This window comes from Bactrocera tryoni, chromosome 5 (genome assembly GCF_016617805.1).
Source record: "Bactrocera tryoni isolate S06 chromosome 5, CSIRO_BtryS06_freeze2, whole genome shotgun sequence".
Classification (NCBI taxonomy): domain Eukaryota; kingdom Metazoa; phylum Arthropoda; class Insecta; order Diptera; family Tephritidae; genus Bactrocera; species Bactrocera tryoni.
Window position 1 is genome coordinate 63,083,299 of NC_052503.1, and position 26,998 is coordinate 63,110,296.

The 26,998-nt window shown below is 34.1% G+C and overlaps 2 protein-coding genes across 2 annotated transcripts; both read right to left on the reverse strand.

Annotated features, from left to right (window-relative positions):
- Positions 1-411: 411 nt before the first annotated feature.
- On the reverse strand, positions 412-3,741 carry LOC120778970 (mitochondrial uncoupling protein Bmcp-like). The gene is made up of 4 exons (XM_040111046.1): positions 3,415-3,741; positions 2,847-2,994; positions 571-990; positions 412-506 (listed from the first exon to the last, which is right to left on the reverse strand). The coding sequence occupies exons 1-4, from the start codon at positions 3,584-3,586 to the stop codon at positions 440-442; spliced, it is 807 nt and encodes a 268-aa protein (XP_039966980.1). The 5' UTR covers positions 3,587-3,741; the 3' UTR covers positions 412-439.
- Positions 3,742-12,888: 9,147 nt separating this feature from the next.
- On the reverse strand, positions 12,889-20,296 carry LOC120778394. Its single transcript, XM_040110181.1, has 6 exons — positions 20,264-20,296; positions 15,547-15,691; positions 15,191-15,304; positions 14,815-14,973; positions 14,243-14,733; positions 12,889-13,095 (listed from the first exon to the last, which is right to left on the reverse strand). Exons 1-5 carry the CDS (start codon positions 20,294-20,296, stop codon positions 14,522-14,524), a joined length of 663 nt encoding a protein of 220 aa, XP_039966115.1. The 3' UTR covers positions 12,889-13,095; positions 14,243-14,521.
- Positions 20,297-26,998: the final 6,702 nt, after the last annotated feature.

The window sequence follows — 26,998 nt, forward strand, 5'->3', positions numbered from 1 at the left end:
GTCGACGACATCGAACAGTACGCCGACCGGACTTCGGACGCAATGAACTTCCGACAGGTACTAAACGCCATTCACAGTGGGGCTATCAACACCTTCACCGACTCCCTTCCAGTGCATGGTATTCTTGGAGTCAAATCACCACCCATCGTAGACGAAGAGCTCGAGTTGTCACGAGAAACGCGAGTGACCCTAGCGCAGCTTCGTTCTGGATACTGTAGCAGGTTAAACTCCTACTTCCAATATATGTCCTGCATGCAATGAGTCTCCGCATAACACTGGCCACCTCTTTGTATGCCCTGTCAACCCTACTCATCTAACACCCCTTTTCTTGTGGTCCAACCCCGTCGAAACAGCACGTTTCCTGTGCTGACCCTTACCATAAATCGACTCAGCTCTTAATATAACCTGCTTAGTGTCGAAAAATTATGTAAACAATTGTTTATACCCTTATCACATCGATTGGCGTGGAGGCGATGGCGCTGCCCAAACTGGCTATAAAGCTGGAGCTGCAATTATAAAGTAATATAAAATTAATTTACATACATTTTCTAAATCACACAGCACACTCACACAAAATGATTCGCCACATGATCGCCAAATGCAGTCATCAATTGCATTTTACAAAAATCATAAACAGGCAACTCCACCGAGGCAATAACGACAGCGCGCTGCGCTGTTGGCCCAACACCGCGCCATAGCCCGCGAACACCCTCATAACGGTAGATTTCCAGGAATGATCCTAACAAGCCATGTTGATGCGCCGCTTTGCCCTGCACCTGCATACGCACTTTCAACACATCAGTCGGATTGGCTATGGCCGAGGAGACAGCACCCGCCGTCGCCGCACACAAAATATTCGCCCACACACGTTCGGCACCGGTTTCATGATCCACAAGTAAACCGTAGTTATGCGCGTATTTTTTGAGCGTATAATAAGTGCCGAATTTGATGGTGCCGTAGGTAGCTTGACGCAGCACGGCAGGCCAGATGCTGTGGGGAGGCAAATTTAGATATACTGAGTATTTTTGAGTAGTTTTGAAGAAAGTATTTACATTGTATATGTGAAATAATGTTATCTTTACAATTATTAATAAACATTTTCAAAATATCTTAACCTATAACCAGAGTTGCATATAAAGAGTTAAAAACAATGCATTAAACTTTTAAACCCACTTTAATTTTTACTAATTTTATTATAATCAAAACTTTTTCGCTTTATAACGCTTTGGTTATTTTTTGAATAGGATAGTTAAGGTATTTTTGTAGTATTTATATTTAATTGCTGTTAATCATAGGCATTTGGTTATAAATATATATATATCTCATTTTAATTTCTTGAATAAAAATTAAAGTTTAATTGAATAAATATTTTTTTTGTTACTTAAAATATTTTATTTTCTTAAAGAAGATTTAAAAAATGGAATTTAAATTAAAATTAAATGTTTATTCCAAAATTTGTTGATTAAAAAATTCGGAACTCTGTGCATAGACTAAAAGCTTTGTGTTTACCAATTAAATTCACCGCTTTATTTTCAACAACAGCAAAATCATGTTGACTATCAAACAATTTAATCACTTTGCTGTTTATAAATTTTCATTTATTATGACTACCTATAATTTTCAGTGCGAACAAGCCCCTTAATAAACAACTAATAGCAAATAGCGAACGATAGATTGTTGATAAAGGTAAACTCATACAATAAACAATAGTTGCAATAAATTAAGAAAATGTGTAAATAAGTTTGTTTAAAGTGACGCTAATCACATGCTAATGAGCATAAGCGTAACGAATTGAAAGGGAGGGGAAAACGATAGGATAAGCAGCTTAGTTAAGGCTCCTTCATAATATTCTTTATCTACGGGTTAAATTTAAATAACCTCGTAAACTCTTACGCCGTTACGTACACGAAACGTGCAAAAACTAATTACTTTTCACATACACATACACAAATTGGCTACGAAAATCATGAAGCTAATTACATATCTACATTTCTTATCGTTGTTAGCTCATTTTTCATTTAAAGTATACAATTTTGCGTGCAACACGTGATAGTCATGATTTTGTCGTCTTTAGCAGCTGATAATGCCATTCAATCATCAATTACTAAAGCTTATCGTCTTAAGTGCTTAATACCCGTCATTTAACTTATTTAAATACGGTTCAAATGTGAAATTGAAATATTCAATCGTGGCTGGTATTAGCTAGTGAAGACCTGTGTGCTGGTTCTATTAATAGTAATGTGGAAAATTTTGTCTACTGATAAACAGAAGATATCTGCGCATATGCAGTTGAAGTGTAGACGCATATGTTTCTTGTTTTCGTACAAAATAAATTTTTTGTACTTAATAAACGAAATTAATGTATATTTCAATAATGTTGTGTATAAATATATTTTTGAAATTTTAAAAGGACCTTACTTCTCCCTTAATAATTACTTTTCCACATTTTATCATAAACAGAAACAGCTGATTGATAAAGAAAAATAAATAACGCACTGAATACAATTTCAGACATTTATCACAAACCGAACTTCACAATATTACTTAAGCAGTAATACAAATATAGAAATATACAACAAGTACCACGACTTGTGAATCCCCTAATCATATAGCAATACAGAATAAAAAATATTTTCTCATTAAACAGTTGTTAAAAATCTGTTTTCTGATTTCCATAACTTATAATATGTAACACATTAATACATTTTTTCATACTTCGCACCCACACAGACGTATTTAATAAAACTTGATTTTAATAGCAGCATTTTATTACATTCGAAATTATTCTACAAGCAAGCTTATACACACAAAAACATATATACTTATGGCTTCATAATAGCACTTACCCTGAGTAGAGGGCACGAAGGCCCTCTTCTTGTGAAATTTTTATAAAGGCATCGGTCATGCCACGATATCTTAGCTGCGAGAATGTTTGATCAATTTTTTGACCTTGAATTTGGAGGCGCGTTTTCGTGGTGTCAATCGGAAAAGTACCTGTGGATTATAATGTGAAAAAAAAAATGCATTTATATAAAACAAATAAAAAACTCTATAATAAAATACTATTATTTACATACACAAGCGGCACGTATATGCTGTGTATATAAGCAATAAGCACGAGATAAGCGTGTCATTGCGCTGTGCTAGCATGGACGTCAATTAGCAGCACAGCACAAATTTCGCGAAAGCAACTACCTACTCAATTGCTCTGCTATTTAAGTACATACAGCACTTGTTTACCCGCTCATAACGGCTTGTAGGCACAAATTATGCACTTGTAAATACTTGCGTCATGCCAGCTGGTGACAGGCGCCGTTGCCTGAGCACAATCAAAGGATACTTTGTTTACTACCGTTTCTGCAATTTTAAGCTTCTTTGCTGTGCCCTTGCCATAGCAAACGTAAAGGCACTTACCAAATTCCGCTGTTATTGACGCTAGTCCACCGTAAACGAATGGCCTCCAATCATTTACATTATTCATGGGCACTTGCTGCTTCCGTCGTGTTTGTGTTTGTAGCGGTTGCTGCTGCAGATGATGTGGTTGCGGCTGTGTAAAATCCGTCGTCGCAGTGCCTACTCCTTGCATCACAATTCCCGTAACGTTTCCCTTAGTAAATTTATTAATATGTTATGCGTATAATATGTATTTACTCAGTGTTTATTGGCGTTTTGTTCCCATTTATAAATAACCACTGAGCTACTTAAAAAACTCTTTATGTCTATTAGGTTAGATTAGAATTTTGCAAATATTCTGTGGAGTACATTCAATGTAGAGAACTGCAATCAGCTGTTTGAAATGTGGTGTGTTCAGTCAATGCTATGGAGCATGGTTGCATATTTGTTCGTTGTCTTTAAAATGTAAATATAAAATTATTTTAAAAACTTTTGATATTTAGGTAAATAAATATACATTGTAGTCCAGAAGTTACTATAAAAGTAAATATGTAAATTTGACTTTACTGTTTAATTTTTTTGCCATATTACTTAAAAAATTTTCAATGTTTTTCTCGCTATTATCGATAAATTTGTGTCTCTTCTTCCGATTACACCCCTCGTATTTTCCCTAACTGTTCAATTGACTGCTTCCGTTAGTTATTTTTCGAATCGTGCTTTTGTTTTCTACAAATCTTTGTGAAAATCATAAATGTTTGATAATAATGAAGCTATTTGTATGATGTAATTTCTGTGTAAGGTTAGTGGTTCATTTAAAGCGATTTTTTTGAGCAAACAAGTAGTTCTAATTATGTGGGTGGGCTGCAATACATATAAAAGTTTATTGTAAATGCAATGCAAATTGTGGTAAAAGTGTGTAATTTATTATTTTTTTTAAATGGCTGGGATATAAAATAGCATTCCCTTACCGCTGACTTATAGTTGAGCTTATTGTATTTAAAATTTACAAATTCACCAATTTTAATTAGCTAGTTTTTATATTTTTAATGAATTTCACTAATATTATGCACTTTTCATATAATATCACATCGTTGAATTGTTCCAAAACAATAATTTCTTATCACTTGAATGCTAGCAAATATCCAATATTGTGATAGACGGAAGACACGTCTCCCGTGTTCTAGACGTGCGTAAGCTCCGAGGTCCTAACATCGACTCGGACCACTACCTTGTTGCAGCCAAGATTCGCACCCGCCTGCAGCAAAAACGCACGTCAACAAACACAAGGAAGGTTCGACGTCGAGAACCTGCAATCACAACAGACAGCCGAACGATTTTCTACTCGGCTTGCATTCCTGCTCTCTGAGAGCACTCGTCAACAACTCGGAATAAGGGAACTGTGGGACGGCATTTCAAACTTCTTACGTACAGCTGCTACCGAAACCACTGATTTTCGGAAAATGCAAAAGAGCTGCTGGTACGACGAGGAATGCCGTATCGCAGTGGAGAGAAAACAGAATGCCTACCTTGCAACGTTACGATCGACCACAACACGTGAGATACCGAGAGTTGAAGAGGAAGCAAGACGCATTTGCAGGCAGAAAAATAAAGAGGATGAAATGCGTGAGTATGAAGAGCTTGACAAGCTGGCCGACAGTGGTAATGCTCGAAAATTCTACGAAAAGATGCGGCGGCTAACAGAAGGTTTCAAGACCGGTGCATATTCTTGTAGAACCCCCAAAGGTGATCTAGTGATCGATGGCCAAAGCATACTAAAATTATGGAGGAAACACTTCTCCACTCTGCTGAATGGCAGTGAAAGTGCAACGTCAGGAGAAGGCGAACCCGATTCCCCAATCGATGACGATGACCGAACACCCTAAATTTTTTCCCTTCCCTCATTGATTTAAAGTAAAATAAACAAATTTATTTTTAAATATTTTTTTGGTATATTTTTCACAATTCTTTATTGTTTTTCATTGGTTTATGTACGTTTGTGTTTCTGTGTTTTATTTCATTATAATAGTATTCAGTTTATATCGTTTTTAAATATTCATTATTATTTTCAATTGATACTTATACATTTAACAGCAATTTAACACAAAGCTAAGCAATTTACTTTCAATATTATATTTTTTGTATATAATATCTTTGTGTTTGTTTTTTAATTATTTTTAATTTTAATTTTTTGTTTTACTTAAACCATCCATTCAAATGCACATCTCAATTACATATTAATGCTTTATAACTGTTCTTCAAATACAATTCAATTAAATTTAATTACTTTATTTAATTATAATTAATATTATTATTTTTATTTAATTATCAACCGTATGCATACCATCGTATTTAATTATATTTAGCCCGCACACTATACAAATTCCTTAACTTGCCTGCACTGTTAAATGTACGTACAATTGTTTAAAATTAACAGTTAATTGATTATTTTTTCTTGTTATGCTGTGTTTGCCTAATAATTTTCGTTTTCGATATCAGTGCTTGTCCCTTGCCAACTACTAACTGTTTCGATTGTTTGTGCGCGCACTGTTTTTTCTACTATGTCTCTTATATTCAACTACACTAGCGCGCACAAATTGTCCAATCAACTAGCATGCCTTCCTGCGTTCTGCTTATAACCTATCAAATATGCTGTTACGTGTACTAACACTACAAACTTACACATTTATAATTAATTGTTTCTTTATTTGCTGTATGTGCCTGTGTAGTTGCTTTGCTTTTGCCGCTTTTGCCCCGCCTATAACATTGTTTTGTGCAACAATGTCTAAAATTTCTACGCAGTTTTCTTTTTAATGATATTTTTCTCAATTATTTTACTCATTATTATTTTAAACAATATTATTTTTTCACTTTAAATTAATTGCATTTAAGAAAATTGTTTAGTTTTTTTTTACTAAGTTTCTCAAATTGTTATAAATTAACGTTTTAATTTAAATTTATGCAAGTTGCATTTGTATTGTTTAGTTTTTAATAAAAAATGTAACATAGTTATTAATTAAAAATATAAATGCAATTGCTCGCCTTTTCTCAGCAAATTTTACATCACCATTCTTGTTTGCAAATACATTTTGTTCAAACTAAGCTACATGCCTGTAAATTGTAGCTTATTTTTGTTTTGTAAATTTAATTTTTTAACTTTACTATTTTGTTGCTAATGCAGTTTAGTTTCTAAACAGTTTAGTTAATTTTCTAACTGCTATTTGCTGTCAATCATTTGACGTTTACCAGCTGTTCCACTTGTTCAACATGCCGTCATAAGCTTTTACTTGCTTTTGCTGTTTCACTTGTTCAATTGTACGCTTCTAATGTACTACCAGCATTGCCATACCTTTTTTAAATTTCTTGATTATGTTTTGAATTTTTAATAATATTTTTTGTCCAATTTTGCCTAATCATTTGTCTAAACATACATACATTTGAGAGACGAGTACACGAAATGCTTTTTTGTCGGTAGTGATATTTATATATGTATATATATTTTAAAATGTATTCTTTATATTTCTTTCTCTGCATTAGTACATTTATTGTAGTTTACAAGCAAAAATTTTATTTAAAAGAGTCCGTGGCTGAAAATTAGTAATCAAAGCGAATTGTTAGCTCATACTTTATATTCACCTCGATTAAAAAAAATTTCATTAAAATTAAATTAAAAAAAACTAGCTCAAATAACTTTTAATTTTAAAAGTTGGAAATTCAAAAATTTTTTGTTTACAAAAATTATACGCTTTGAAAATTTCCAAGAACGTCTAAAAGTCACACTTTCCCTTACTGTTACCACACTTCAACATTATACTGAGTTTTCAATGTCATACTAAAGCTTTGACAGTATTGTAAAAAAGTAGCGGTGTTTTTTATACTGTCAACACTTATAAAAAGTAGTAAGTAGTAGTTTGTAAAAATACAAAATAAAATTGTAAAAATAAAACATTTTTTAAGAGCAAGGCATCACCTCAAGTAAAGTAAACATTTTCAAATTTAATATTTATTTTTCTGCATTTCTTCCAAAAAATTTTTATTTAAACTAGCAGAAATAACCTATTTTTCAAGACATTCTAAACCTTTCCATATTCATCAAAGTATGTATGACATTAGTTTTCTTAGTAGCGGCCTTGCTCTAGTTTGTTCTACCACGCTTAAGCGTTACCAGATGTATTTTTTAATGCGCTAATGTTGTTGGTGTTGACGGTTGTTTTACTATTTGTATTTGTTTTGGGTTTCACTGCCAAATTTATGCTAATAAATTTATATTTTATTTGACTAATTACTTTTTTAAATTTTTTCCCACATTTTTAAACAGTAGTTGGCTAAAATTGTGACATTTTATACAAGAAATATTTAGTAATTAATTCTGTACTTTTACTAATTTTTGAGACATATTTTTTTTGAGATGCTGTTTCTAAATACTTTTTTATTTAAAATTTATTTAATTTTAAACTTTTTTCATAACATTTTAATAAAAAATAAAGCTTAAACGAAATTTAAGCTTTTTTCAATAAATGTTTAGTTAAAAAATGTATTTAAATTAATTTTCAGCGTTTAAATCCACTACTTTGAGCCAAAATTAGTAAAAATGACTTTCACAAATTAGTGTTATAGAATATCAGTATTGCTTGGAATTGTGAAAAAAATTTTAAAATTATGTATAAAATACTAAGTATATATCATATTTAAAACTGTTTTCTAAATACAGTGAAAAATCATTTAAAATTTGTTTTATTGATTTTATAATTTTTAACTTTCTTGTTTTGCTTTTAACTTTCGAAAATTGCAACTCAAATCTCACACCTTTCCAGCTTCTTTCACTCATTCCTTCTTAGGCATAAATTTTATTATGTTTTCATTGCTATATATGTAAGTGTATTTTTCTCATTACAATTAAAATTGACATCCAACTGATATTGCGCTTTTATGAAAGCTCATACTTAACTGATTTTAAGTTTGAAAGAAATTGACATTTAGAAATTGAAATTTGTAAACTTTAATTAATATGCTATGACAGCTGTCAATACCTACAAGTATTATATATATATTTTACTGAAGTCTGAAAATTGACAAATCACTGACAGCTGTCAAAAAGTTCGACAGAAACTTGCTTAAACTTGTAAATAACTCATTTCAATATTGTCCATTTGTTGCCTAATTTTGTTTTTGCCACATTTTTGTGCAAGCAGCAGTTTCGTATTTGGTATACCGAAACAAGCAAAACACCTTAACCTCACTTTAGTGCATTTGTTGTAAAAAAGTCAGCTAGGTTTGTTTAGAATTCTTCGTCACATCACACAAAACTCAACATTACAGTCAACCACAGCTTTAAAGTGCTGTTTGTTGGCGCAAGCTGCCACTTATTTGTTATTTTTTAATTTTGTTTTTGTAATAATAGCTTTTTAGTTTATATTATTTTATTTTTTCTTTATATTACTTTTAATAAATTTTATGTTGTAAGTCATCTAAATTACCGAAAAAAATCTAAATAGTTAAAGAAAGTTTTTCAAATGTGTGCGCCTTCTCAACTAACGCTATGTACTGTTATTTGAGTGTTTATTTTTGGTCGGTAAATTCACTTGAAATGTATTTTTTGTATTTTAATTATGTTTTTGTTTTTACAAAAAATGTTCAAACGGCGGGAAGTACTAACGTTTAAGCTTTAATCGCAAAAAATTTGAGTTGATTCATTTGTATGTATGTTTGTTTGAATATTCTTTTGCGCCTAAGTGGCAACTTTATTGTTTTTGCTTTTAGTTAATAATACTTTTATAATATTTTCTTTAATTTCAAGCTTTAGCCAGTATATTTTTTTTGGATTTTCATCAAGTTTATTTTCAACTACTCTCTTTTATGAGTTTTTAATTACTTTTTTTATTTAAAATATTTGTATGCATATTGTTTAGTAATTATATAAGTTCTTAGTAGAAAATAGTTTAGTGTGGAATTTTTTATTTCGCTTGTTTTGGAGAGCGCGTTTTTTAGTTCATTTTAGTTATTATACATATATGTATATTTCTTTGTATGTGGCCACATCATTTGTCTAGTTTATCTCGTTCTCAGAACAATTTTTAAATTTCTTTATTTTGCTTACGCTTTCTTGTATAAAATCAAAAATTAAAACAGAATTCGTATTGTCTTTTGTGTCTCATATTTCCCTTTGCTTATTTTAGTGGTGTTGGCGTGACTGATTGGACTTGATTTGCTCGTACTTAGTATGATTGGTTCGCTGCGGAGTTAGTAATGTGTTGGAGTTGAAGTTGTCGTATGTGGTAACGGTATGTACGATATTGTTAGTTTATAAATATTTTTGATGATTTTATTTTTTAATGATTTTATGGCGTTTGTAGTGATTATTTTCTAAATTGTTGTAGAACGCTTTGAATATGCAAGTGATGTGACGAGGAGTTTTGTTTTTTTGTGAAAAAAATTGTTTTGATGATATGACATATCATAACATGACAATCAAATAAAATGAAAATGATATGTTGTTAATGCTTTTTATATATCTGGATATACATTCCGTACATAATAAGTGATATTGATATACAGGTAATGTGACTATAGTGTGACGTGATATGATTAGAGTTGCTAGTGCAAACAATATGGTACAATACTGAGCTAGAATTGTTTAAATATGAGCAGCGTAAGGAAAAATGCCTATCACACTTGCAGAATTTGTTGCATGTGATGTCATATTTTTATCACGTGATGACAATTTTGAAATATTTATAAAAAAAATAATGTTTTGCTTGGTATAATGGTCCCAACTTATAATAACAACATATTAAAATATATATTTTATATATATGACAATTTGGCGCCAATTTAAGCTGCCGCGAGCTGCGGAATTGTGTTGATGTTACTAAATGGTATGACGTTTTGTATGAAAGATAATATCATTTGATTTGCTAAATCTTTTTAATTTTTATATGATGTGTATGCATGTGATTCCTGATCGCGCGATTCGTGAGCATAGTATGTATAAATGTGTGATCATAGAATCATCAAAATCGAAAATTTTCTCATAACCGTATGATATTTGATATCTTACTACATCTAGCTATATTTTTTGAAGTGTTGTCATATTAAGTGATTTTTATGAAAATTATGGCAGATGTGTTAAAAAAATTTTAAAAATCTGAGGAAGATGCGATCATCATACGATGTCTGATCAAGTGATATCTCATGATGTGATGTATTGAAAACTCAAAAGCTAAAAAATTATATAAAGATGTGATCATAATACGATGTCTGATCAAGTGATATCTCATGATGTGATGTATTGAAATCTCAAAAGCTAAAAAATTATATAAAGATGTGATCATCATACGATGTCTGATCAAGTGATATCTCATGATGTGATGTATTGAAATCTCAAAAGCTATAAAAATGCCGAGTTTATATGTAGTATTCAAAAAAATACGAACTTTCCTACTTTAAATGCAACTCAGTGACGCTCCTGCGAATCTTGTGATATTTGTTGGTGACTGACGGAAAACGTGATTTTTTCAAGCGATGTTGCACTATTAGCCCTTTTTCTTTTTTTTCTTTTTTATAACTTTCTGCATATGATTTTTAGGCATGCGCTGTTGTATCACGTGATGTTTTGATCTTTTATAATATGATGTGTTAGAATCGCAAAATCTCTTATAATTCATCATTTTATGTTATTTTTCATGAATTGTGAAATTTCAGCTCTACTCATTATGTGATGTTTAATCATGGCTTGCAGTGACTTTACAAAATATTATTTTCATTAAACGATTTATGTCTAAGAAAGAAAAAATCATGCCTTTAAAGTTTTAAGTTGATGAGCTATGAACTAATTAGGCATCTTTGAATAAATTATGAATGCTCGAATGAATTCAATGTACTATAACCAAAATTTTTAAAATTCTCAATGACTGCCTTCTAATAATTTTGTTTTTGTAACTGCCTTTCAATATCATCAATTATCCTTTAATAGTATTATGTATTTTTAAGTAAGTGTTATTTTTGCGATTTATAATATGCTGTATTGTCAACTATTTACATCCCTTGTTTGTTGTTGTTGTTTTTTATTATTATATTTAATTGAGTTCTGGTTTCTTGCTTTAAATGGCTTTAGTTTCTCATTATTTTACTACTGTTAATGGATTTTTGAGTTTTGCACTATTTAATTTAATATATTTTTTTCAAAATAACTAATAGCTGTTATGGAATTTTTCTCGCTAAGATTTTGTTTATTATAATCGATTTAGTTTATTAAAATCAAACTGTATTTTACGACCTCGCTTTAATTAATTATTGCACTGCCCTGCTTTATGCACACAAAGTGCGTTTATTTTACAGTTTTGAATTTTTGTTGTATTTTTTTCCTTTTGTTTTACGTCTAAAAACTTTAGTTTCCCATTTTGGAAGTAACTTTTTAGGTATGTCATTGCCGTTGACATTGACTTGTAATACTATTGGATACATTTGTATTGGAATATTGCCTATTACTAGGCGTTGCAGTTCTACAGTTTTTGTTGTCTCATTTTAACAGTTTCCTTTGAGTTTTGATGCCTTTTAGATTCACATTATGTTCTTGGCGTAACGGTTTCCATGTATTTAGCAGCTTTTATGAGTTTCAACTGCTTTATATAAAACGCTAAGCGAGTTTTGCAATTAAAAGCTTTCGCAATTTCAAATTCTCCAATTTTAAAATAGCGTAAGTTCATCTATACGAAAGCTTCTAGAAGTGAGCTTTTGATGTTGAAAGCTTTCATAGTTTCAACTTGTATAAATGGGAACAATCGAAAGCTCATCATTTCGCATGCTACAATATATAAACTTTGAGTTATAAACAACTTTTTTAACAGCTTTCAAATAAAATATATGAAAGCTTTAAAATTTGAGTACAGAGAAATTTTTATTTGTAGTGATTATCGCAGACAACAATCCACAAAAGCTACCAAATATTTTATGAAAACTCGTTATCAGTATTTTTCTTTTTTACTCTACTCTTTACAGTAATAGTTATGTTGTTAACAAAGCATTCAAGGAAAAGAAAGATAAAAATGCAAGAAAAGTAATTGAAGTGAGAAATCATCTATTACTCTTTATTGATTTAAGCTGGTAAAATCATTTATATTTAAACTTGTATTTCAAATATATATGTAAGTTTCTTTCTATTAAAATCTTAATATAAAAGAAGTTCTATTTCAAAAAATTTTACATTTTCTCTTTATAAATTTCATTATTTTGTTTACTCGCTTAATTCAATGGTTGGTTGTAAAAAAAGGAGCATACATACCTTAGGCTAACACTAACTGCTTAGCTATTTACCGTAAGATTTTTTACTTTTTGTTACAATTTTATATTTTAGGCTTAAAATTACAAATCTTTTTTACTTAAGTGTTTTCTATATTTGTTATTACACATTTTTTGCTAATATTTTTACTGTTACACATTATAATATCTGTAATCATTAATCATTAAAAATAATTTCCTTCAATTTCAATCAATTACAATTACATTAAATTAAATTAATTATTTATTTATAATTTATATACAAGTTGCGTTGATTATCCGACAAAAAAAATTCTGTCATGCTTTTGCAAAATACATGCTGAGAATTTTCGTGCTCAACGCCAAGAGATTTGGGTACTATAAATCTCTTAACGATCACCCTGCGCGTAGATGTCCACTAAATTTGTTGTTGTTAAATTTTGTACAGTCCTGTAATGAAGAAAAGTTGAAGTACGTTTAGTGAAAAAATATTTCTCAAATGAAAAGCTTTCAAGAAGGCTTACAGACTTTAGTGCAAGCTTAAGGTGCTTTTAATATATTATTCAACTTAAATAAATAAATTTTTTTTTTAAATATTTTGTTTTTGGTATCAATAGATTAAAATTTTGTGAAAGCTCTTAATAGAGCTTTTATGATTTTGTGAAACGTCAAGTGCTTTTAATAAGTTATTCAAATTAAATATAATGTTTTTGAAATATTTTGTTTTTTTTGGTATTAATTGATTACTATTTTGTGAAAGCTCTTAATAGAGCTTTTATGGTTTTGTGAAAGCTCAAGTGTTTTTAGTAGATCATTCAAATTCAATATTATAACCTTGCTAGTGCTAATGTTTTTCGAATTCTATCTTTGTTATTTTGCTAAAGTTTTTAATAGAGCTTTATAATTTCATTATTTTTTTGATTTTCGAGCTCAGTATAATTAATTATAATAATTATAATAATGTAATTTTTCGAAAGCTCTTAATAGAGAATTTATGAATTTGTGAAGGCTAAAAGAGCTTTTTATTAAATCTTGTAAGCTAGATATAATTTTCATATAGCTTAAACTCTTCTGACTTTTCAAATAACATTCGATTTTTTAATTTTGGCTTAACGCTTGTTGTGCTGGCAATAGATACTAGGCTATTCGGTCCGTCTTCTTTTTTTATAATATTTTTTCTGAATTTATTATGTGAAAGAACTTTCATCTATGAAAGCTTTAAAATAACCTCTTCTAATTATATTACCCCGAAATCGCTTTAAACTACTGCGTATAAACAAGTATCTAAATCAAAATAGTTTGTTTTGAAAAGCTTTAAACTAATAAAAGAAGTTCCAATTTCGAACTTTCATTGGTTCGCAAACAAAAACTTCAGAAATTTCAAAATGCATTTAAATTTTAGTCTATTTTGTCAATTAAATTTATTCTCCACTTTATTATAATATAACATATATTTTGTACGCAAAATTGGTTTCAGATTTTTAAAATAATTTGCCGAAAACATATTTTGGGAGGAAAATTCATAAATGAAGCTTTCACTTTCCAAAGCTCAAACTGTTTTTAAGATCTAATATTATTTATGCCCAAACGTACTTACTTCATTTAATGCCATGCAAAATCCTTGTTTCAATTAAAAAATTGTTAAGTAAAACATTTTCCTGTAGTCTAATTGATCCCTTCACTTAAGCTTTTGCTCAGCCTCGAACCTCGGTCTCTACCTAAACGAACCATTCATCCTTCTGTGCAGCACCAACAGCTGCAGCAGCCGCTGCGGCGGCGGCGGCATTTTGATTAGCTACTGAAATGTTCGTTTGATTGAGTCCCGCCGTAGCGGCGGCGGCGGCAGCGGCCGGATTTGTATGTGAAAGATCTTGACCTAATTGACGGAATTTGCTAAGCACCAAATGGGACGGACTTTGGTGGCCATCTTCGATAAGTTGCGTAGAATGCGGTGGTACCCGTAAGGTCCCGCAGGGTGATGCCAGTTTCCCGACGTCGGGGGCAGTTGTGTGTGTTCGCGCGACAATGTGCCGCCATGATGATAATGTAAATGCTTCGATGAGCCATTCGTTTCGGCGGTGTGATGCACTAAAGGTGAGTTATAATATATAAAATATTATTTCGGTATTACTTGCGAGTGTATACCATAAATGCTATGAGTGTGCTTACTTTGTATTGCGGTATTCTGGTTGAGATTTGACTCTTCCTGCCGTCTGCAAACGCATATCGAAATACCGACAATAACGGCGCTTAAGACCAGCACTATTCCAACCACGATCAGCACGAACCAGGTCATGTCGACACCGAAGACCGTAGCAGCTGTTTCGCCTGAAATTATGCGGATAGAAATGCTGTTATAATACGCGCTTACATTCGCACGACTATAACTGAACTTCGAAAAATTCAAAAGGTAAGGCTGTTGCTCAATTAAATACAAGTATTTCAATTTCCCAAGCTGACTGAATTATTGTAAAAGCTTATATATATTATTAGGAAGCTAACTTATTTTTCTATCACACCCGCACAGTGTTGATTTCATACTTACTTTGGCACACCGATTCATCAGAATTGTCACCACAATGATTAATGCCATCGCAGAGTAAATCCGGACTTATGCAAAACTCACGCGCTGCACAGGTGAAATCATTGCAGGTGTGTTCTTTTCATTTGCATAAGCAAAAACAGCGCAACATATAATGAAAATAGAAAAGAGAGAAATCCGTTAGTAAATAAGCTGAGAAATTTGCATCAGGTTCAGTTTATAATAAGAAAAGTGTTTGTCCCTTCAACTTTAAAGTCAATTAGCAAGTTTTGCGAGTTAATTTAAAACTGCATTCTTAAACTTGCTTAACTTTTAAGTGTCTGCGTTGAAAAGTTGCCTAAGTGTAGGTATGTACTCACTTGGATCCTTCACCGATGTTATGACCAGCTTGAAACCATTCGCATCTGTACCCCAATTGTCGGTGACATATTTGAGTGTGACAAAGTTTGTGCGTGTCAATATAGAGCTGACCGTTTGTTTGGTATTGCGGCAGGAGATATCAACCTGAAAGCGCAAGAAAATGAAAAAAAATTGAAAAAATTGTGTGCTTTAACAGATTATCCATAGTAAAATGAGTAAAAGGAACTCGAAAGTGGCGTAATATAATAAATTAAAGTAATGAAGCTGTTATTCATAGTTTAAGAGATTTATGAAAAATCTGACGTGGCATATACAAAAAATTATATCTATACTAAGTCGCGTTAATTAAATTTTAGACGTAGTCTTTTATCTTAGTATCTAATGCATTTAAACTATACCATAGGTACTCAATGCCCAAGGCAGTAGAGTCGAATATAATAAATAAAATAGGAAATATGTATATCCAAATTGCTGTTTTATTTTACGTAACTGATTTAAAGCGAAGTTTGAAGTTAATTAGTTACTAGGAAATTTCATGATGATTATGTACCGATATAACAACCATTGATTGTTTTCGACTAATCGCTTCAAAAAAAAGCCATAAATTAATGCTTGGAATAATGCGCAACACCACTACGTCATCTGCAACATGGAGTGGAAATAACCTGCTTATCCACCATCAGGCCGTTGCCAAAACATAAAGACCTTTGTTCGCCTTCGGCTTGGTCATACGTCAATAACGCATTCCCATTTTGTTCGTCAGTCCATTTGTGCGGAACAAACCGTGCACACACCTTTCGTAAGCCCAAATGTGCGGTCAAAATGCGATAAATCGATGTTTTGGAGAGGTTCAATTTCATTACCATGAATTTCAATGCTGATTTCGGCTGATTTTTGATGAATTCACGCACAATTTCGATGGAATTTTCGGTGATCAAGGCTTACGATTGGCCCACATGTTGATCGTCATTTATATCCTCACGTTGAAACGTTTTGGTAAAAGTTTTACCAATTTTAAAACAAAATTTAATGTTGGCTCTTTAATCGAAGCTCATTTTCGCACCGATAACACAATCATATTGACACTTAAAACACAATAACTTCACTTCCAATCGATGAAATGTCATGAAATTCTCAGCTAGCAGATTCTAACGCACCAGTCGACATATACAAGGTCTGTCGCAAAAGAAACAGGACTGTTAAAAAAACAACAAACAATTTTTATTTTTCAGAAGTTATATTTTTTTATTCAAAGTAGTTTCCCTGTGCTTCGATACAGCGTTTAGCCCAAACAATTAGCATTTCAAATGAGTGTTTAAGGTCATTTTTCGGAAAGCTCTTGAGAATATCGGTCGTCGCCCTTTGGATAGCTGAAATGTCCTGAAACCAGTGTCCTTTCATGGACAAATGAAGTTTTCCAAATATGTAAAAATCACAGTGTACCAGATCAGGTGAGTAGGGTGAGTGATTAATGGTTAATATGAAGTTTTTTGTCAAAAAAATCAGTGACAAGCGTCGACCGATGACACGGCGCTTTATCGTGCAACAGGCGCCAGGACCCTGCCTCACGGTATTGTGGTCGAGCATGACGAATGCGATAACACCAAGGTAAAACACAGCATTAATCGCTTGGCCAGGTGGGACGAACTCTCGGTGTACAATACCTTCGGAATCGTAAAAACAAATCAGCATTGTCTTTATTTTTGACTTCTGAAGACGACCGACTTCTGATCGTCACAGAGGTCCTCACGACCTTCTTGGAATCGCTTAAACCACTCACGCACATTACTACGGGATAGGCACTGATCACCATAAACTTTTTTCATCATTTGAAATTTTTCAGTAAACGTTTTCCCAAGTTTAAAACAAAATTAAATATTTGCTCTTTGTTCAAAATGCATTTTACGACCGATGACCAAAAGCTGCTGTCACTTTTTGATCGATAACATCGATTGTAGTTATCCAATTGTCTTAAAATTTTTACGAAATGTCAACAAGAGATCAAACTTTTTATTTCATATACCCACCAATAGATGGCGCCACCAGAAACAGTTATATTTAAAAAGTTCTGTTTCTTTTGCGACAGACCTTGTATATACATAAGAGTACGAGTACGTGCATGAGTGTATGCGACGTATCGACGTCCAAATGTGTATTGCGTATATCCATGTCACTCATACGCCACGCACGATTCAATGTCCGAATGTGTTTTTTTTTTGTCGTCCCTGGAACTAAATATGATGCGCAGTATTTTGGTGACAGTATCACTTTACCATTGGTCTTTGTTGTATTACTCTTTGCACACTCATCTCTTTTGTTATTGTTTTTGTTTTGCGTATTTATTTTGTGTGTTTTTTTCTGCGCCGGCAAATGCGTTTGCGCCTATTTTGTGTCATTCATTTTCCATTTCCGCTTCATTTCGCTTGCTCGCCGTACAATCACATCAATAACGGTACATCGAGTGACCCATATTTATACGAAAAGCTACGAAGGCAACGTATAGGCGAATATACATAATTTCACCAACGTCAATATGTACGTGCGTTTCGCTGGTAGTTCACCATTTCAGACCGGAACATTTGATGCCAATGACAAAACGTTCGATTTCACTGACAGTCAATCGCCCATCAAAATGAAAGTGAAGCGGAAATGTGCCTCTACTCCGGCACACGGCTCGGAGCTGAGTGCAGACGGATCGATGAATGGGCGGCTAAATGGTGAGTGCTTGAATGGGTAGGTGAGTGGGTGAACGAGTGATTATTGCATGTATGTATGTATGTATGTTCGTTTGCGTGTGTGTATATATTTGAGAGTATGTATGTATTAGTTGTGTTGAGTTGTTGCTTGTGCGGAAAATTATTTACTTGAATGCATCTTAACTTGCTGCCTCGCTTTCGTCTACTATTTTCTCAGCACAAGCAAACAAGTGCACATATACATACACACAAACACACATGAAGAGCGGGAAAAGTTACGCGACATAATTGTACGATATTTAGGTCATTGGCATTTGATAGATTTATTCGTTTGCTTCTATTCCGGTTTGTCTATTCACCAAACTTTTGCAAAGTTTTGTTTTTTCTTTTCTGTTTTTTCTTCACATTTTGACCACATCAGTTCGTGGGTGTGTGTTGACTTGGTGTATTTGCCGTTTGCGGTTTGGCGACACGCATGGCTTGAGTTGATTAAGTCATCATTGTCATTTGATTGCTCAATTTAATTTATGTGCCGTTATGAGCTGCTGTCAGCACCCATGATGGACCCTCATCGTCTGATTGATGAATCAATTTCGGCTTTATTTCTGCGTTGACTACTCTTTAATGAGCTGCAATAATTTTTCACAGATGATTTGTTAATGAACAGTTGTCGAAGAATTTGTGCACTTTCGAGAAGCGCTCGAGATTTTATTGCGAACGATTATGTAAGTAATTGCATTGATTCAGTATTAAGTGAACGAAAAATTTCTTAGGTATTGACCTCACTTTTCAAGAATTCATTGTTATTGTTGCTTAAAAATATTGAATTGCCTTTTTATACTCTTCCAACACGTTGCTACAGAGTATAATACTTTTGTTCACCTAACGGTTGTACTTATCACTTAAAACTAATCGAGATAGATATAGGGTTATATACTTGTATATATAAATGATTAGGATGACGAGACGAATTGAAATCCGGTGGATTGTGCGCCTGTCTATCCCTTCATGCAAGCTTTAACTTGAGTAAAAATTAAGATATCTCGATGAAACTTGGTAGATATGTGTCTTGACACCGTAACAAGTTTGGTATTTTAGGTATGTTGGTATGTTGTCAACAACGTTTCTTTGTCTTTTCCGCATGTGCTGCCGGCCAGCGACTTGAGGATTTTGTTGCGGCTCTGTACCTTGGCAATAATCGCGGTCATATGGGGAGTGAAGGAGCACTGACTATCAAAAGTTACACCTAAAATCTTGGGATTATTGACAGTCGGAATTTTGAGACCATCGACTGCAATATTAAGCTCAAGTCTATACTCCTTCGTCCAGTTCGTAAATATGGTCGCTGTGGATTTGGTGAGGAAAAGTGTGCAGTGAGGAAACGAGAAAGGTCGGAGAGATAGCCGTTTACCTTTGAACACATGCCATCGATTCCATTGCCCAACGTCAATATCGTGCAATAATCAGCGTACGAGGTTATGGAAACTCCCTCTGGTGGCTGTGGGAGCTTCGAGATGTGGAAGTTAAACAGAAGCGGGGAGAGGACACAACCCTGCGGAACCCTCAGTTTAATTTTTCTCAGTTTAGATGTTTCACCTCGAATAGTACGGATGATTGTCGACCGCTCAGTTAGTTCATTGTCCACCTCTTCCATCCCGGAGGAAGCGTAGTTTCCTCGATGTCCTGCAACGCTACGAGGAGCGTCCTTTTTACAGGGTGGTTTCTGGTTGAGACCACGACCTATCTGAGCGTTTATGACGCTAAGTGCTGTGGTGGTGCTGTGCACTTTTCGGAATCCATGCTTGTGGCTGGCTAGGCTCAGGTGGTGAGTGATGGTCGAGAGTAGCAAGGCCTCAATTGTCTTCATTACTGGAGAGAGGAGAGTTATCGGACGATGGGACTCCCCTTTGTTGGCGGGACTTCCAGGTTTCAGTAATGGGACCACTCTTCCGACTTTCCACACATCGGGTATCTGAAGAGTGGTCAGCGACAGATTGAGGAACTTGGTGAGATAACTTACTCCCGTCGAGCCTAGATACTTTAGCATAAGCATGTTGATTCCACCAGGGCCAATGGATTTAGATAATTTCGATTTGTTGATGGCTTTCTGAACTTTCTCATCGGTGAGGTGAAGTAAGTGGCGCGCAGTCGTTTGGCATTTTGCGCAGCCGTCAGTTAACACATCGCTTGATTTTGTCTACTAAGGGTGCAGTGTAAATTGCCGGCTAAAATAGCTCGCGCACTTCTTTGGGCTCGTAGAGGCAAGACCATTGCATAAGCGTCTCACTATGTAGGTGTTCAATGGGAGACATCAAGAGGCATTCTGTCGTGGTCCGGAGTGCAGTTGTGCTATTTATTAGACCACCACTAGCAATGGTAATATGGGCGAGTATTTACAGGTGCCCATAACTCTGGTGATGGCTTCGTCTTTCATTGTGCAGAATGTCGAATCGTCAATCTGTTCCGCTAGCTCCGATTTTTGTCTTTGATTTCGGATACGCTGCTTGTTATCTATAATATTTGATGTTTTTGCCAGATCGATCGATTGTTTCTGAAGAATCACTCTGAGTGAATGAGTAAAAGTTAGAATATCAAATAAGCAAAAAATATCAATAATACAGTCTGTCGCAAAAGAAACAGAACTTTTTAAATATAACTGTTTCTGGGGGAGTCACCTATTGGTGGGTATATGAAATAAAAAGTTTGATCCCTTGTTGACATTTCCTAAAAATTTTAAGATTTGGATAACTACAATCGCTGATATCGATCAAAAAGTGACAGCAGTTTTTGGTCATCGGTCGTAAAATGCATTTTGAACAAAGAGCAAATATTAAATTTTGTTTTAAACTTGGGAAAACGTTTACTGAAACATTTCAAATGATGGAAAAAGTTTATGGTGATCAGTGCCTATCCCGTAGTAATGTGCATGAGTGGTTTAAGCGATTCCAAGAAGATCGTGAGGACCTCTGTGACGATCAGAAGTCGGTCATCTTCAGAAGTCAAAAATAAAGACAATGCTGATTTGTTTTTACGATTCCGAGGGTATTGTACACCGAGAGTTCGTCCCACTTGGCCAAACGATTAATGCTGTGTTTTACCTTGGTGTTATGAAGCGTCTTTTGTCACGCATTCGTCGTACTCGACCACAATACCGTGAGGCAGGGTCCTGGCGCCTGTTGCACGATAATGCGCCGTGTCATCGGTCGACGCTTGTCACTGATTTTTTGACAAAAAACTCCATATTAACCATTAATCACTCACCCTACTCCCCTGATCTGGCACCCTGTGATTTTTACCTATTTGGAAAACTTCATTTGCCCATGAAAGGACACTGGTTTCAGGACATTTCAGCTATCCAAAAGGCGACGACCGATATTCTCAAGAGCATTCCGAAAAATGACCTTAAACACTCATTTGAAATGCTACTTGACCGGGCTAAACGCTGTATCGAAGCACAAGGAAACTACTTTGAATAATTGTTTTGTTTTTTTTAACAGTCCTGTTTTTTTTGCGACAGACCTTGTAAATAGAAATTTGCACACGGCTAAGATAAGTATCGTTTTTTCCTGCCGTTTCCTTATTTTTCCAGTTACTAATTTTTGAATCAGCCACTAATTTCTACCAGTTCAGTCCGACATTTGATCACGACATTAAGGCTGTTGAGTAAATTATCACTAAACTACTAGATTTAGCGAGATTTTGCCATACAAAAATGGCACTAATTAATCTCGTCCCCGAAGAGATTTGAAGCTAATGTACTCGAAATCTCCCTATGTGTTTCTGATTTAGCACCATCTGTTTGTCGGTAAGGAAATCTATTACATTATGACAGCTGATTTAGGCTGATTTAGGCTGATTTAGAAAAAACTGTAAGCAAACAAATGAATTAAAAACTGAAGTCATCTGAAGTCATCTTTAACATCTTAACGGGTAAATATGTTTAGAAGCATTTTAAGTTCAGTTGACTTTTGTTGCAAGTTCCCACAAATTATTACATATTTTCACCTAAATTTAAGTATTGTTCTTAAAAGTTTACACATAATTTTTCAGTTTGAAAAGCACTTGTCGTTTTCTGTTTTTGTTTGTGTGTTAAACTCATTAGTTGAGCGCAGCTAAAGTGTCTGCCCACTAAACTTCAATGGTTTTGCTATTTTATCTACAAAAATACATTATGGACCGAATCAGACATTAGCAAAACCGTTGGCAATTAAGTCACTACAGACAGTTCAAGGATTAGCTTACCAAACTACTTAATCCAGTTTATCGGCCCTGTAATGGCGCGCCATAAAATACGTGAATGTATGCGTGTGCGCATAATGTGAGCGCCGAAGTGTGCGTTGGACACACAAAGTAGTTAAGTTCAAAAAACCACAAATGGCTTTAATTTTGCACAACCCAACGACCCGACCGCAGCCGCAGTGCGAGAACACCCATTTCGCATTTCGACAGCACACAAGTGGCCAAAAAACGCTTGCATTGCGACAATATTATTGCGTGCAAGTTCTAATCAACTAAGGACCTCCGAAAATTCAGCTAATTTCATCTCAAGCATTTGAATATTAAGTATTTTTGTTTGAGTTGCAGTTCGAGTTTGCGCTTGGTGTTGTTTTTGTTTATGTTTGCGAGTGAGAACTCTTTAAGCGAATTTCATACTTAGTTTTGTGCCGCAAACACCACAAAGTCGGCAAGTGGCAGGTGACCTGTAGCGAAAACTTGGTTGTTGTGAAAGGTAGTAGCATCACATTTAAAAAGTTAGTTTAGTCCGGGTTTTACTATTAAAAATATTGATTCGTGCTAATTTTGACTACCGCCATTTATTTTAAACGAAGTTATAAACTATACTATCTATAACGAATTGTCTCACAATTTAGTGCTTCGAATTATTGCTTCAGCAATTGCGAACCTAGAACTTCGAGCTGTCAGAATCGAGATTAAGCTATGTATTACTTAAAGCCCTTTTGAAATTTTTTTCGCATATTATATGTATAATATACGTTACCGTGTCTGAAACTATTACTAACTTAATACAATTTTATCCAAAATCTATTTTCTGGAAATATTTCCTTTGTCAATACAAATTCAAGCCGTCTCGTACGTAAAATTTTGTACAAATTGCATTTGGTATCGAGGGATAGGCCTGAAAATGAGTGGCAGTACTATGCTCTTCTTCCATATTTTGGTGGAGTGCTGGTACTAACTGAAGTCAAATATCTAAATCTGAGGACCAACCTCAGAATTGTTGACTTTTGAATAAATGTCATATCTTTTTAGAGCTTCGGTCCCATGAAGAAGATAAACCAGTCATCAAACTAGTAAGCCATAATTTGGGCTTAATCGATTTAGCTCTACAATAAGCATAACCAAACCGCATTAATTACGAATAGGCCAAAATTAAACAGGTCGGGGATATTTCGCTTTTAAGACAAGGAAGAAAAATAACTTAACGAATATTAAATTTTCATCAAAAATCAAGTATATAAAAGAACTCTAATTATAAAATTGTAAAGCTAATACATTATATTCATTCATTTTCGTAATACAATGTAATAGATTACTTTGAAACGTTACTCTTTTCTAAGATTGCTGTTAGCTGGGAGCTGAAAAGTTCCAAGAAAGTCCAACGTTTTCAACGATGAGGCCCATTTCTGGCTCAATGGGTATGTGAACAAGCAAAAGTTACTGTCAAAGGCTAACGATCGCCACTATGACCGGCTATATGATACCTAAAATAGGAGTTCGTCAGCTCGACGACATTTAGTTTCAACAAAACGACGGCACTTCCCACAAATCGCACTAGTCAATGGTTTTATTGAGAGAACACTTCGGTGAGCAGATAATTTAACGATTTGGGCCGCCAAGAGCATGTAATATCACACCGTTAGAATTTTTTCTCTGGAGATATTCAAAGTCTAAAGTCAATGTGAGCCATACTGGTTCGATTCCAGCCTTGGAGCTCGAACGAGCTTTCGAAAATGGGACTAAGCGGATGGGTTATCTGAAGCATGGCCACAACCAGCATTTGAAAAAGATAATCTGTCGAAGAATGTTCTTTCGAATGATGATAAACGTTCCCCATTAAATTTGAAGTTTCCGTGTTTTTTTTTCTAAAAAGATAGGGAATCTCATAATGGATCAGCCTTTAGAAGTTCGGGCTGTTCAAAAAATCGTCCCGAGAACACTTTATGGATTCTTGAAGTAAGAATAAATTCAAATAGACTTGCAAAAGCAGATATTGGAAGGAATACTGCATTCATCAATAAAGTGCTTGTTTGGATGATCTTTTTTCACCACTACTGCTGATTTTATCGATGTCATATCCATAAGGTGGCTATAGTGTAATAAGAACTTTAGTTCAAGTTTCAAAGAGCTCCTTATGCAAATAGAAAGAGTCGCAGCAGACATTGAGGTTGAACTTCTAAACAACTCATAGCCCAGGTTCTATTCAGTTTGCCACGATGTTTGTAACACCCAAAAGGAAACATCGTAGACCCTGTAAATAAATAATCAGTGGGACGAGCTGAGTTTGTCTGACAATCAGTCTGTATTAATGAAGCTTTTGAAATTTGAAGTTTTTGGCAGATTCTTTTGTGCCTGAAAAGCTGCTCACTATTCGGAATCGCCAATATTGAATATGAATATAGCTGCCCTGTGAACTGAATTCAAAATCAAGTTATAGTATTTTATGGCAATAATTTTTTGACAAAGCATTCTACTTATCTTCACGAAAATTGGCAACGAGTATTATCCAAGGCAACGGCAAAATTTCCGAAGAAATTGTTCAGAACACACTACTATAGCATTTGGTTGCCATAAAACTGACCAATCAAATCCAAGTCCTTGTACGAAAAATTCTTTTATTTGGCAAGGCATCTTTACGAAATTTGGCAGATTGTTAAGATCGGATTACTAAAGCTTATAGCAGCCATTCCAACTGACCGATCAAAATCAGAAAAAAGATATTTTTAAACCATTTTTGTGACAAAAATTCAGCTGTTTAGAGTATGATAGCTTCGGTGCAGCTGAAGTTAACTTTTTTCTTGTTTCATGAGAGCTGCCCCTTTTTCTAAGATTTGTTTCTCTTCGTAGATTGGGTAGAGCTGGGAAAGTCCTTAATTCTTTGACAATTTTCTTAAACTCATGTGATCTCAACTTTTTACCAAAAAAATCATCTCTGAACTAAAATTAATGCCAATAATTAATATTTTCCCTACAGGGATGCTTTTACGAGTACACATGCCACGACAAGCGAACTCATTAGACGCATTTCGCAATGAGCACAAATGCTGGCAATGGTGAAACCGAAAAAGCCAACAATAACAAATTGTCATGCTTTCAACTTTTGTTTAAATAAGAGCATAAGCAAAATAAATTTAGTTGCACGCAGACAAATACAATTTTATGATTCTATAAATTTTACCCCAAACACACGCACAAACACCTACAACTGTATGCAAAATATTTGCGAGAAGTGGAAAAAAGTACTTTGGCTATAACAAATGACACTCACCACCGCCATTAACAATAAAATGTGAAAATTAAAAGCTGCAAATGAACATTTGAAAACACACTCGCTAACCGCAATATTCCAATTCTGAACTTAGTTTGAGTGGCTCCTGAGGGTATAGGCGGGCATGCGTGTGTGCGTTGGCACCCCTGGAAACTGCGTGCGAGTGAGTTGGTTAGTGTTCGGTGAAAAGCGAAAAGTTTTCAGCAGAAATATGTTCGTGGTCGGATCTTACGCAGACGAGCATTAAATGTGGACAGCTCTCTTGAGGCGAGCAAGTGTGTGTAGGTGTATGCGTGCAGAGTGTCAATTATGGCTCAGAAGTGTGTTCGCTTATTGTGAATGGCTACTTTGTAATGCAAATTACTTTTATTCTAAGCGTGAAAAAAATATTATATTTCAATCTTTTTTTGGGTTAGAAAAAAGTAATTAAAATATACTTGACGAAGATAATGATAACATAGTTGTTTGAAAAGTGTGGGCGGTTTACCTCAGAGTGACTCGAATAACGTCTCGTGAGCCTTAAATTATTGATACCTAACTGTTATCACGAAATGTAGAACTTAAAACTTGTGAAAAGCTCTTAAAAACGAGAAATGAGGTAAATGATGGCTAGAACTTTTCACACGAGCCTTATACAAGAATAAAAAGAACGTGCGATCAGTGTCCGAAATTGGTTACCAAATTTCCAACAATAGATGGCGCCAGCGCTGTAAGTTTTATGACTAAAAAATACATTTTCATCGTAAATTAAAGAATATTTTTATTCTGCTTTTTAATCGTATATCACATTTATATCCAATTGAGATTTATACCCTGAACAGGGTATTTTAAGTTTGTCACACCCAGAAGGAGGCCTTGAAGCGATACAATATCCGAAGAAATTGTTCAGACCAGATAACTATAGCATCAAAGTCAACTACTTATAAGAATTTTTTTATTTGTGAGGGTTGTTATAGCTTAGTTGCAACCAGTACAGTAGAGCAGGAAGTGACATTATTATTTAACCTCGCCTTTCACCATACAGTTTTGGCAAAGAGTGGCCGACAAAGCTTTAAGCCGCAACGCATGTGAAACTATTGGACATTATCCAGTCATAACACTTACAAATGAAGCAAGATTGATTTTGTTAAGAGCATGTAGTTCGGCGGACTCTTACAGTCGTTGTATACTGGACATATCTCCGTTACGTCGGGTTTGTCGGGGCCGATTCTGGATAAGTAGGTGTTTAACCTGCTCAGTTTCCAGAAC